The following is a 12,929-nucleotide window of genomic DNA, read 5'->3' on the forward strand; positions in this document are numbered from 1 at the left end:
AGCTCAGTTCCAAGTGCTGGTTCTTACCTGTAATGCTCTGAATGGCATTCTTCTCCCTCATGAGCCTACATGAAACGTTTGCCCTGTTGTGTGTCCTACCTCCTCAGGAATTGGGGCTGGTCAGCAATTGTAAAGGGCCCTTTGGGGAGCTTGCAATATGTTTCACAAAATAATAATAATAAAAAGTGTTTGATAGTATGCACACATTTGGAAAAATGTGCAAATCCCACTGCGTACATTTCTAAAATGTACAAACGTGCTTTAGTCAATGGGCCCATGGGCCCATTTGAAAAATACATACTGATTGTTTTCATTAGAAAAAAACCCACATCAACAAGGAACTGAAATGAAACAGAATTGGGGATGGGAAAAGGAGGAGCTGACAGATCCACCCATCCCTAGATTAAACCCAAAATGTCATGGTAATGGGGGGTGGGATTTTGTGGATGGATCACTGTAATTGTCTGTGGGCTTTACTGTTCTGTCCTTTAAAATGGAATGTAACACTATTTATGTTACATTGTGAACCGCCATAGGGACCCTTATGGGGCAGAAAGGCAGTACATTTTAAAATAAACAGAGAAACAAATGTATGCATAGGAGACCTGATGAGCTCCAACCTGTTCAAGGGCTTAGCCAGTCTCCCATAATGTCTCAGATTGGTTCCTCATATACCTCTCCATTGCATGCATGGAGCTTCCCTGATGACATTTTAGTTGAATATGAAGCTTTTGTTCATGTGAAATTCTGTAGCGGCTCAGAGATTTTGGAGATTGGGGCAATGATTGGCCAATGACTTCAGGGGCAAAATAGATGCTGTTGAGAAGTTGCTGGTTTGTTCATTTGAAATACAATATTGCGAGTTCCTGTAAAAGCATCTCTTAGACTCCTGCTAGATTTTTGCTTCATGATTAGGCAGAATTTGTGGGAAATGTCTCCCCATTGCAAGGAATGTGATGCATCCTTACATGAGTCCTTTTCATTTTAACAAGGCTCCCATAGAAGAATTTTCCTGGAGGATGGTGCCTAGAATTGCTACTAGAAGCCCATCAAATGATGAAAATGATTTTCACATAATTAGAAAAAGACATGATGCTGTTCATTTCTATTTTGTACTTTAAGACCCCTGATGGGAAATGTAATTGTAATTAAGCCTGACCGAATGTAGCAAGACATGGAAGAAAAACCCCTGTGGTTTACCAAAGATTAACAGCATCTAATCATTAACAGCCTCTTCCCTTTACCACTCCACACCTAATGGGGATTTAGCATTTTCAAGTTATTGAATGTATAAGGAGAATTAAGTACCTGAAAGTTACATAAGCCAGGCTCAAAAATAGAAAATTAATATAAGGCACATAGCTGATTAAATCAGACAGGTCCATTTTTTCACACATGAGATGAGGAGATGATACTTAATCTGTCATCCTTTAAAAAAAGAACCCTATAGCTTACTGATAGACAAATTACTTCTCTTTTGTATGTTAGGTGGAAGAGTCAGAGGTGGTATCGGTAAATCCCGGCTGTTTAATTAGGTTGCAACATTGTTTGGTGCCTGAGAATTTTCTTTATTGGAGCCGGGGTAGACAAGGGCTGTTGCTGTCATTAGCGTTGAAAACCATGCTGTAAACATAGTTGTTTATGGGAAGCCAAGGCCTTCTGAGTTCCCCAGGATTTGAAATGTGCAAATTATGTCAAAGTCCAAGAGAAGAAATTCAACAAAGATGCCTCTAACTCCTCTGTTTACAAGTAATGGTAGGCAGGCACATAAAAATGCTATATAAGAAGACATGTAGGTCTTATATACCCTGTGAAAATTATGGTTGGGTAGACGAAGGCATTAATTAGTGTCTGAATGTTGTAGCAAGACTTTTTGAAATATTGCCCTTACAGGCAACAAAATGTCTTGGGCCAGCGCTGTGTGTGTGTGTGTGTTTGTATAGTACCATATAAATGTTATATAGATATAGATATATATCATATAAATGTTATATAGGTATAGATTAGATATAGATGTAGATATCTTAACAACAAAATAAATATATGATCTCGAAATGAAATTCTTACCAGGATGTGGGGATGTCAGAGAATTTCACCACGAATCTCAGGGAGGCCGAATGCCAGCGCATTTGGCCCCCTGAAATTGGTGGAGAAACGGTCTGCCCCCCCCGGGACGGGACTTACCTTGTGTGAATGTCCCTGGCGGAGGCGGCTCCAGCGGCAGTTCAGCGGCGGTTCGGCGGCGGCTGCCGCTACCGCCATTTCCAAGGTAAAAACAACAACAACAACAACAACAACAAACATGATAGGCTACGTGAATGTTTACGTAGCCTATCATGGCTGAGTGAAAAAAAAACCCCACTCGTATGCAAATGGCGGCGCCCATGGGCGCCGCCATTTGCGTTCCTTATTTTGGCACGTGTCGTCTACGTCACCCCTGATAGGCTACGTGACGATTTACATAGCCTATCATGGCTGACTTTGGAAATCTAGCCGTGATAGGCTACGTAAATCGTCACGTAGCCTATCACGGGGTCTTTTTTTTTTTTACTTTTTGTTTCGAGGCCAGGGAGATGGGGCGCTTCTCCCCGGCCTGAATTTCGGCTGGGTGAGGTGGGGCGCCTACCCCCTCTTGCCTGAACTTCGGGGGGAGAAGCGAAGCACCTCCCCTCTACCACGAAGCCAAGCTGCGAAAAGGTAAGTGATTTTCGTACATCCCTAGTGCCCACCAAAATACCCAACTCCTCCCTATTTTTATTTTAAAATATTTTTGTTTTGATTTTTTTACTGCCAGGTAGGGATGTGTGAAAGTTACTTACCTTTTCATGGATGTGATTCGGAGTGGGGGGGGAGGCGCTCCGTCTCTCCCCCCAGAATCCTCAATGGGGGGAGGCAATCTGGGCCTCCCCCTCAGAATCCTGCCCGGCCGGCTCTGCTCCGCGGCGGCTCGTGGAGCAGCCGGTCAGGGCTGTCCGCAGCCAGAGTTCTGGCCCTGGACTGGCTGCTGCGGACGCCGTAGCGGATGCCATTTACATCAAGCCAGGCTACCGTGATAAGCTACGTAAGTATTTATGTAGCCTATCACAGCAGGCAAAAACAAAAATACCAAAAAAAAGCGTACGCAAATGGCAGCGGCTACGGCGGCCGCCATTTGCATTCCCTATTTTTCGCCATTTTAGCCGACGTAAATATTTACGTAGGCTATTACGGCGAAAAAAAAGGAATGCAAATAGTGCCCCCTATGCTATTTGCATTCCACTTTTTTTTTGCCATAATAGCCTACGTAAATATTTACGTAGGCTAAAACGGCGAAAAATAGGGAATGCAAATGGCAGCCGCTGTAGCTGCCGCCATTTGTGTATGCTTTTTTTTCTTCTTTTGCTTGCCGTGATAGGCTACATAAACACTTACATAGCCTATCATGGCAAACAGCAGATGCAAATGGCAGCCACGGCAGCCGGTGGAAAGACCAGCTGCCGCCAGAGCCACCGCTAGATAGGGTTGGCGGAGAATTTCTCCCCGAAACTTCGGGGGGCCGAGCGCCAATGTGTTCGGCCTCCCGAACAAGTTTCGGGGAGAAATTCTCCGCACCCCCCCGCACCCCGCACCCCCCCGGGACGGGACTTACCTTTGGCGAATGTCCCTCCCGGCGGCGGGTCCGGCCAATGGTTCGTCGGGTCTTCGTCAGGGGCGGGGGCGGCAGCCTATCTTTCGACCGGATGCCGCCGCCGCCATTCCAATAAAAGAAAAAAAAAACGCCCCTGTGATAGGCTACGTGACGATTAACGTAGCCTATCACTGCTAGATTTGCAAAGTCAGCCATGATAGGCTACGTAAATCATCACGTAGCCTATCACGGGTGACTTAAAAAAAAAAAAGCGCGTACGGATAATGGCGGCCCCCATAGGGAGCCGCCATTCCCGTTCCTTATTTGGTCGCTGTAGTCTAAGTAAAGGTTTATGTAGACTACGGCGAAAATAAGGGCAACGCAAATAGCGTACGTGCTTTTTTTCTTTTTTTTTTAAGTCACCCGTGATAGGCTACGTGACGATTTACGTAGCCTATCATGGCTGACTTTGCAGATCTAGCCATGATAGGCTAAGTTAATCGTCACGTAGCCTATCACGGGGGCATTTTTTTTTTAACTGTTTAGTTCGCGGCCGGGCGAGGCGAGGCGGCTCCTCCCCGGCCTGAATTTCGGCCGGGCGAGACGGGAAGCCTCCCCCCCCGGCCTGAACTTCATGGGGGGAGCAGCGAAGTGCCTCCCCCCCACCGCGAAAAGCTTCGAGGACAGCTAAGGGACTTTCGTGCACCCCTACAGCTAGAGCAGCGGCCGCTGGAACATCTGCCCTAGGTAAGCTTCGTCCCGGGAGGGAATCCGCGGGGGGGCAGGGGATGGGAGGCCGTTCTGCCACAGAGTTTGGGGGGCCAAATGCCAGTGCGGAATTCTCCGCCATCCCTACTGCCAGGTGAGATTGTTTCAAAGTGAAGTGGAAGCCTCTAGCTGCTGCCATCGTAATATCCCATGAATGTCTCTGGGCAGGTTATTTGTCCTTTGTGACTATCCATGCCCACCCATTTTATGGTTGTGCCCAGAACAGTTTCTCAAATTTCTAAATGTGCCCAGTGGCCCAAAAGGTTGCTTAGTCCCTGCAGTACACCACATGGTCTTCCTCCAAGACCTTTTCTTTTGTTTAGACCATGGACTTCTATTCCTTTGTTGCTTGGTATATTTTCATACACTGTAATTCTCTGCTATCCAGTATCTTTAAATTGAGTAGGACAGGCCAGTTTGGACAACCATTTTTAAGGTGGAGGAGTCACCACAAGGTGACCTTTCTCTTCAGTACTGATGCAGTAGAATGGCCTTGAACTCCCAACTGGTATGATTGCAAGTTATGGTGGTTTGGATCCAAGGTCTGCCTCCCATGAGAAGAAGGGACCAAATATACTACTTCTGAAAGCACTGGAAGATTTAACAGCAATTCTAGAGTGGAAGGTATAGCCTAATAAAGCAGAGAATGTTAAACTTAATCATCATTGAGTGACCAGCAAACTTAGTATTAAATAACATTAAATAATCCCTGAGAAGGTTTTAGGGTAGTGAGAGAAGTAGAGGGGGGAACATGGTTGAGTAGCAGATAGCAGTCCTATGGGAACAGGATTGGGGCAAGCAAAATCCAAAGCCAAGTCAGCAGAAGGTATACTAAGGTATTCAAAATTATTTGATTGGGGCTAAAGTACTTTGTGCCCAGGAGGATTTTGGAAGTGTTCCTCACAAAAGAGCCCATTATCTCCTCTGCTGTCAGCATCTTCTCTTTTAAAAGCAATCTGATAAATCAAATAACAGAAATTACGAAAGTTCTTCTGGTGAGTAAAATTTAGCATAAGCACAAAGTACATCACAAATAGCTTAGAAAAATACTCAAATAGGCAGGTGGTTATCGGTATTCAATTTGTGTCCCCTTTCTCCTGTTTCTGGGATATTTCTTGAAGCTGTCAATTTCAAGTGATTTATCTTAACCTGTATCATCTTTAAAGGCAGAACATAGAAAGTCACATTCTATATCCTATCTATTAAAGGTGTTTGCTTTCACTAAAGACTAGGCTCAACTATTGATCCTGAAAACACCAATGCATGAATATATTCAAGTCAGTACAGGAAAGTATGTAATTTCATGGAGAATCCCTTGCTGTGGTTTCATTGACATAAACAGAGAAAGCTCATCAGAACAAGCTTGGTATACATCAATGATTGCTGAGAGGAGAGCAATCACAATTTTGAATCAAGGGCACTATACCAGTACATTAATTTAACATAATTTGTGGCAGATTGTGAGTTGAGTATTAAAACAGGCATTCAGATGAGCCAACAGACAGGAGGTTCATTATGTCATAAACACCACTGGGCAGGAAAATAAAAATCCACCTTTCCTGTTGCCCCATCTCCAAGGAGATAGCAGTAATAATCTGATGAGTGCTACCAACTCCTAAGTAACAGTGGTTTGTGTGACATAAATGATGGGTACTTCACTTGAAATTGGCATTTTCCTCTTTGCTATGTTGTTGTTGTTGTTGTTGTTGTTAAAATCATGAAATCATAGAATAGCAGGGTTGGAAGGCACCTACAAGACCATCGAGTCCAACCCACTGCTCAATGCAGGAGTCTAAGTCAAAGCATCCCTGACAGATGACTGTCCAGCCTTGTCTTGAAGGCGTCCAGTGTGGGAGAGCCCACTACCTCCCTAGGCCATTGGTTCCATTGTCGTATTGCTCTAACAGTCAGGAAGTTTTTCCTGCTGTTCAGCTGGAATCTGGCTTCCTGTAACTTGAGCCCATTCTTCCGTGTCCTGCACTCTGGGATGAATCCAGAAGAGATCCTGGCCCCCCTCTCTGTGACAACCTTTCAAGTACTTGAACAGCGCTATTGTATCTCCCCTCGGTCTTCTCTTCCCAAAGCTAAACATGCCCAGTTCGTTCAGTCTCTCTCATAGGGCTTTTCCAGTCCCCTGATCATCTTTGTTGCCCTCCTCTGGACTCTCTCCAGTTTGTCTGCATCCTCTTAAAGTGTGGTGCCCAGACCTGGACACAGGACTCAAGATGAGGCTAACTAGTGCTGAGTAGAGGGGAACTAGTTCTTTACATGATTTGGAAGCTATGCTTCTATTAATGCAGCCCAAAAGATCATTTGCCTTTTTTGCAGCCACATCACATTGTTGGTTCATATTCAGCTTGTGATCTACAGCTTGTGATCTACAACAGCTTGTGATCTACAACAATTCAAGATCCTTCTTGCTTGTGGTATTGTTGAGCCAAGTATCCCCCACCTTGTAACTGTGCATTTGGTTTCTTTTTCCTAGGTGCAGAACTTGGCATTTATCTCTGTTAAGTTTCATTCTGTTGTTTTCCGCACAGCGCTCCAGCCTGTCAAGATCACTTTGAATTGTGTTTCTGTCTTCCAGGGTATTAGCTGTCCTGCCCAATTTTGTGTCATCTGCAAATTTGATAAGCATTCCCTGTACCTCCTCATCCAAGTCATTAATAAAAAATGTTGAAGAGCACTGTCTGGGCCCAGGACTGAGCTCCCACTTGTTACCTCCCCTCAGTTTAAGAAGTTCCCATTGATAAGCACTTTTTGAGTTTGATCCTGTAGCCAACTGTGGATCCACCTGATAGTTGTTTCATTTAGCCCAGCTAGTTTGCTGATCAGGATATCATGGGGAACTGTTGTTGTTGTTGTTGTTGTTCCTTTCTAAAGTGCCTAATATTTTCCAAGTGTTGTACAGGCATCAAAAGATCAGGCATCCCCTGCCTGCAGGCTCAGAATCTAGCAGGCATGTTTAGAAAGAAGGACGGAGGAAAAAGGAATGGGTAGTGGAGAAGAAAGCAAATATTGGAGCAGCAGTTCATTCACTGGCCAATGAATGGGGCCAAGTTGCTTTCTCCCTTGCCATAAAGTTCTTCCTGGGAGGTAGGGGGTACTTCCTCCCAGTGGCCCTTGGTCTTTGACTCCTGGCCAGTGGCAAAGCCTCCCTTCAGCACTGCAGTCCCAGGGTAACTTGTTCCTGTTTTCTGCATCACTGAGATGTGTCAAAGCATAAATTCCCCATGTTTTATGACACCATTCTGAATCCAGGCCTTTTCTTTGGAGTAGAATTCATATGCCCTTGGCAGGCATTAAATTGTATCTGTTTTTATAGTTAGCTTCTAAAAAGCGGGGGGGGGGGTAAGGAAAGTAAATTTGTGACAATGGAACATCATGTAGTTTGACTTCCTGTGCATTGAGTAAGTAGGATATTTCTCATAAACCATGGCCTTTCATTGCTTGTGTCACAGATGTGTTCCTAAACCATAAAACATTGTATTGACTTATGAGAAGATTTACTCTGGATGGGAGTCTTCACCTTGGTAGGAGTCTTCCAAAATCTGCCAACTCTCAGTCTACGTAATAGTGCTGCTTCAAGTGATGTCCACATACAGTAGTGGTTATACACAACCACCTCCATGTGTTGCATAAGTTCATGGGGGCGGGGTTGTGGGGCCACATGGGCTAGCCCTTCACACCACCATCACCATGCATCGCTGCTACATCTAAGAGACAATCTGCATGATTCTTTATAGTGAATGAAGTGTACCTGCTTCTGGGCTATCTTTTTAGGATGCAATCCTATGCTTGTTTGGACGGGGCGGGGGGGGAAGCATACAATTCCCAGCAATGCTGGCTTAGGAATCCTCAGAGTTGCAGGACTTTTTTCTGTCTAAACGTGCATAATAGTCACATAAAGGGCTTGAAGAACCCTTCACAACTCACCTACTGAAGGCTCACAGTCCCATAACATCTTTCATGTTTGGAGAACCCTTAACTTATTTTATGTTTGGTGCATTACACAATAGCCATTCACAGCCTTTCATAGCCATTTATGTGTTTTCAGAACCCCCTATTGGACAGATGCATCCTCCACATGGAAGTGTAACACCCCAGAAGAACAGCAACCTTCTCGTCATTATTGTTGTCACCGTCGGGGTTGTTACTGTGGTGGTGGTGGTGATCGTGGCTGTGATTTGCACTAGGTGTTCATCAGCACAGCAGAGGAAGTAAGTAATTTGAACCTATCTGTGTCCATTATCCATTCCATATCATCCTGGAGCAAGACTGTGTCTAGACAACCCTGGTTTTTCATCCTGAAGTAAGTTCTGTTAGATGGCAGAATATGCCAAGGACTTGAGATATTTTGCACAATCTTGTTGCTCTTTTTTCAAAGAATTAAATACTGAACCCAGAGTAGAGCTTTTGTGGCACTAAGGACAGAAGACAGCCCAACACATTTTTGTGAGTCAGGCAGAAACCCAAATGATGCCCCCCCCCCAGTGGTGGTAATAATACTATAATATACTCAGTAACTGACAATGTGCTGTTTGGCTGCCTCAGAAGGGCTGCTTGGGGGCAGGAATTGGTAGATCTTTAGTGAGGTTGCCATGCATAAGATGAATGAGCAGAGGGTGGACTGCGGAAGAAGCAGAAAGACTTGGGTAGACTGATCTCTTTTTTACTGGCAATGTGAGAGCTGGAACGACTGATATTCTAGAGTCAGCAGCTGCTGGGGCTAGAAGCAGGGTCCCCCCATTGGGTGCTTTGCATCCCCATGAAGTGAGGGAGAACTTGGGGAATTCAGGGTTGCAAACTGAAAGGTTCCCAGGACTATGGTGGTCTGTCCTGCTTTAGGGTGCTTCCATCAACCCAGATAATGCATTAGTTTCCTATGACCTAGCAGGGCTATAAAAGCTTCTGACAGGGCCACCCCAAAACATTTTGCTGACTGAGGAAGAACAATGAATGGTGCCCCCACCCCACAAGTCAAGGTGCATTGCACCCAAGGCCAATCAAGTTATTTTGGCACCTGAGGCAGAAAATCCCACAAGCACCTTGCCCTGGCAGTACAAATACAATAATAAATTAATAAATTAATAAATAACAATTTTAGGGATGTACGAAAGGCACTTACCTTTCGCGAATTATGTTGATGGGGGAGAGGCGCTCTGGCCCTCCCCCCGGAATCCTGGATGGGGGGGAGGCGCTCCGTTCCTCCCCCCCCCCTGGAATCCTGGCCAGCCGGCTGTGCTCCGCAGGGATTCTGCGGAGCCACCGGCCGGCTCCGACAGCAGCCGGACATCCGGCCGCTGGCTAGCAGGGACGCAAATGGCGGCGGCCATAGCCACCGTTTGTGTCCCTGCAGTCAGCTGTGATAGGCTACGTAAATGTTTACGTAGCCTATCACAGCTGACTTAAAAAAAAAAATGCACGTATGCAAATGGTGGCGGTCACGGCCGCCGCCATTTGTGTTCTTTATTTTGGCACGTCTTAGTCTACATCAAGATTTACGTAAACTAAGACAGCGAAAATAAGGGGAACGCAAATAGCATTTATGTAAACATTTACGTAGCCTATCACGTTTTTTTTTTTTTTACTGGAAATGGCGGCGGCGGCGGCAGCCGGTTGGAAGACCGGCCGCTGCAGCCGCCAAAGCCGCCAAACCGCCGCTGGAGCTGCCGCCGCCGCCAGGAAGATATGCCCCAGGTAAGTCTCGTCCCGGGGGGGCAGGGGGGCAGACCGTTCCACCACCGATTTCGGGAGGCCGAATGCACTGGCATTCGGCCTCCCCAAGATCCGTGGCGGAATTCTCTGACATCCCTAAACAATTTGATGCCCTTCCATGACGAAAAAAATCAGCTACCTGAGATGGCTGCCTTAGTCTGTGTAATGCTAGGGCTAGCTAGGGCTAGCTAGGGATGTATCGCAATTTTAAAAAAATCATTTTTGACCAGAACTTGCCTCATTTGCACCCCAAATGCAAGTGCATTTGTTGGGCAAAGCCTGCATATTCCTCAGCTTATGATCACATTTGCATGTTTATTAAAGATGTGTTTTTTAGAAAAACACATGCATATGCATTTTGGAAAGAAAATACTTATTTTCAGGCTTGAGTCAATTCGGGACAAGTATGCATTTGGGTACACCCTTTTTAAATAGGGCACAGACAAATAAATGTGTACTTTGTTTGAACAAGAAAAAGATTGGGAATGAGGCAGACTGAACTTCAGAGTAGAACTCAGAGCATTTTGACAAGCTCTAGTCTCACTAATTCTTCAGGATGTCTGTTGCTCGGAAATCTGGCCCTTTTTGGGCTCACTGGATTTCCTCAGTGCCCTGACTCAGTTTGCTTTTACGAGCCGAGCTGCAGGTTTTTCCCAAAATCTGGGAACATTTTCCATTATTGGTTTGTTTGTTTGTTTGTTTAATTTGTGTACATAGGAATTTGCACAAATTGCTTTTCAATTTGTGTAATTTCAACAAATTTCAGCTGCAATTTCATTTCATGTATTACATTTCTATACCGCCCCATAGGCAAAGATCTCTGGGCAGTTCACAAAAAATGAAACCATTGAAATACATCACTATAAAGTATAAAAAAACCTATTCACATAAGGACATAAATCAGATGGCACACAGAACAGCAACATAAATCTTAAACAATCTGCAGAAATTACGACTGCATTTTGTGCAAATTATGCAAATTACAGCCGCGATTTGCACAAATCATGAAAATTACAACTGCAGTTTGCGCAAATTTCTATCCACAAACTAGCTCAACTTGAAGCAGATAAAGCTGGGCAGCTCATGGGAAATGAGCCAAAGTCTGGGGGGCTGAGCTGATGAAAGCTCCACCCCCTGGGCAAATTCCTCCAACATCCCTGCTTATTCTCTCATCCATAGCCCTAGCTTCTGTCTCAGGCTCGTCTGTCCCTGGCTCTTGGCTCTCCCCCTGCCTGCTAGATTTCCCTCAAGCTTCAGTCCCAGGGACATGTGAATCCAGCTCCTCACCCTGTCATCTCTCAAGACTGCTTACCACCCAGCAACATGATATCCAGAGGCCACCCCGATGAAAGAAAGCTAAAAGGAGAATAAATGTAAACTGGCTTTTTTATGCAGCATACAGCCAATTAGTTGGAGTCAAGAATGTGTTAAAGCAACTATGGTAAGCTCTGTTGAGAATAAACCTTGTGATATAATATTCAGAGCAGAACAACAGAACAAGAGAGAAGTTTCAAGTGTGGTACTGTAGCAGAGGATCAGAAAAATACATTGTGGGTTACAAAGAAGAATTGGTTTGAATTGATTCTGAGTTTAATGTAAAATCACTCCCAGAACAGAAGGAACACAAAAATCCATATGAGATCATAGGAAAATGGTCTCTCTCCCCCCCCCCCCCCCCGAAAAGCCATCAGTTTGGGACTACTGTATTAGACAGCTAGTTTGCTGTAATAAATTCGCTAGGCACTTTTGAGGAGAAAGTCGCTCGTATTCGCTCAGAACTTGACACCACAGTTATTGCAGAGTCTGGGGAGTTGTCCTGTGCTCTGTCTGGTTGTTTTTTCCTGGGATCAGTTGCAGTTGTTGCAGCTGGATGATGTGGATAAGACACTTGAATCAGTCCCTCCAACCACATCCACCACATGTAAACTTGACCCATCTTAGCTAATATGATCTAGCAGGGGTGGATTAATTGGGTAGGTCCAGGGGGTGGTAAATGCCCTCTCCTGAAGAAGACATCCCTGGACCCAGAGGTGTATGAGAATGATCGCCATATTGCCAATATCCCCTTTGGGAGCAAAGTGCTTGAGCATGTGGTGGCTGGGCAGCTTCAGATGGTCTTGGAGGAAATGGATTATTTAGACCCATTTCAGTCTGGTTTCAGGCCAGGGTATGGCACTGAAATGGCATTGGTTGCACTGACTGACAACCTACTCCGGGTGAAAGACAGAGGGAGAGCTATCCTGTTGATCTTCCTGGATCTTGATACCATTGATCATGGTATCTTACTGGATCGGCTCTGCGGGATGGGGGTTGGGGGCACTGGGATACAGTGGTTCTTCTCCTACTTGCGGGGCTGATTCCAGAAAGTGGTATTGCAGGATTCCTGTTCTACCCCATAGCTATTAAGCTGTGGGATGCCACAGGGTTCTATTCTATCCCTCATGCTGTTCAACATCTATATGAAACTGCTGGGTGAGGTCATTAGAAATTTGGGGGTGGGGTATCACCAATATGCTGATGATGCTCAGCTCTATTTCTCCTTATCGTTGGAGTCAGCTGGGGTGGTGAAGGTGCTGGACCAGTGCCTGGAGGTTGTAATGGGCTGCATGAGGGCCAATAAACTGAAGCTGAATACTGACAAGACAGAAGCTCTGTGGATTGGTGGTTCCTGAGTCTAGGAATTGGGTAAGCAACCTGTCCTGGATGGGGTTGCACTCCCCCTGAAGGAGCAGGTACATAGCTTGGGAGTACTGTTATATCCATTTCTAGCACTGGAGCCCCAGGTGGACTCCGTGGCCCAGAGTACTTGGGGCCGGCTTCGGCTGATCCTCCAGCT

At 45.4% G+C, this 12,929-nt stretch overlaps 1 protein-coding gene across 1 annotated transcript in view; it reads left to right on the forward strand.

Moving 5' to 3' along the window:
- Positions 1-12,929, forward strand: part of DCC (DCC netrin 1 receptor) — a 1,145,836-nt gene that overhangs the window by 1,042,373 nt on the left and 90,534 nt on the right. The window contains exon 27 of the mRNA XM_084829640.1: positions 8,433-8,595. Within this exon, the coding sequence (XP_084685766.1) occupies positions 8,433-8,595 (163 nt within the window). The remainder of the gene's footprint in view (positions 1-8,432; positions 8,596-12,929) is intronic.

Source organism: Heloderma suspectum, chromosome 2 (assembly GCF_057233095.1).
Source record: "Heloderma suspectum isolate Gila_16-S chromosome 2, 16-S_ref, whole genome shotgun sequence".
Taxonomy (NCBI): Eukaryota; Metazoa; Chordata; class Lepidosauria; order Squamata; family Helodermatidae; genus Heloderma; species Heloderma suspectum.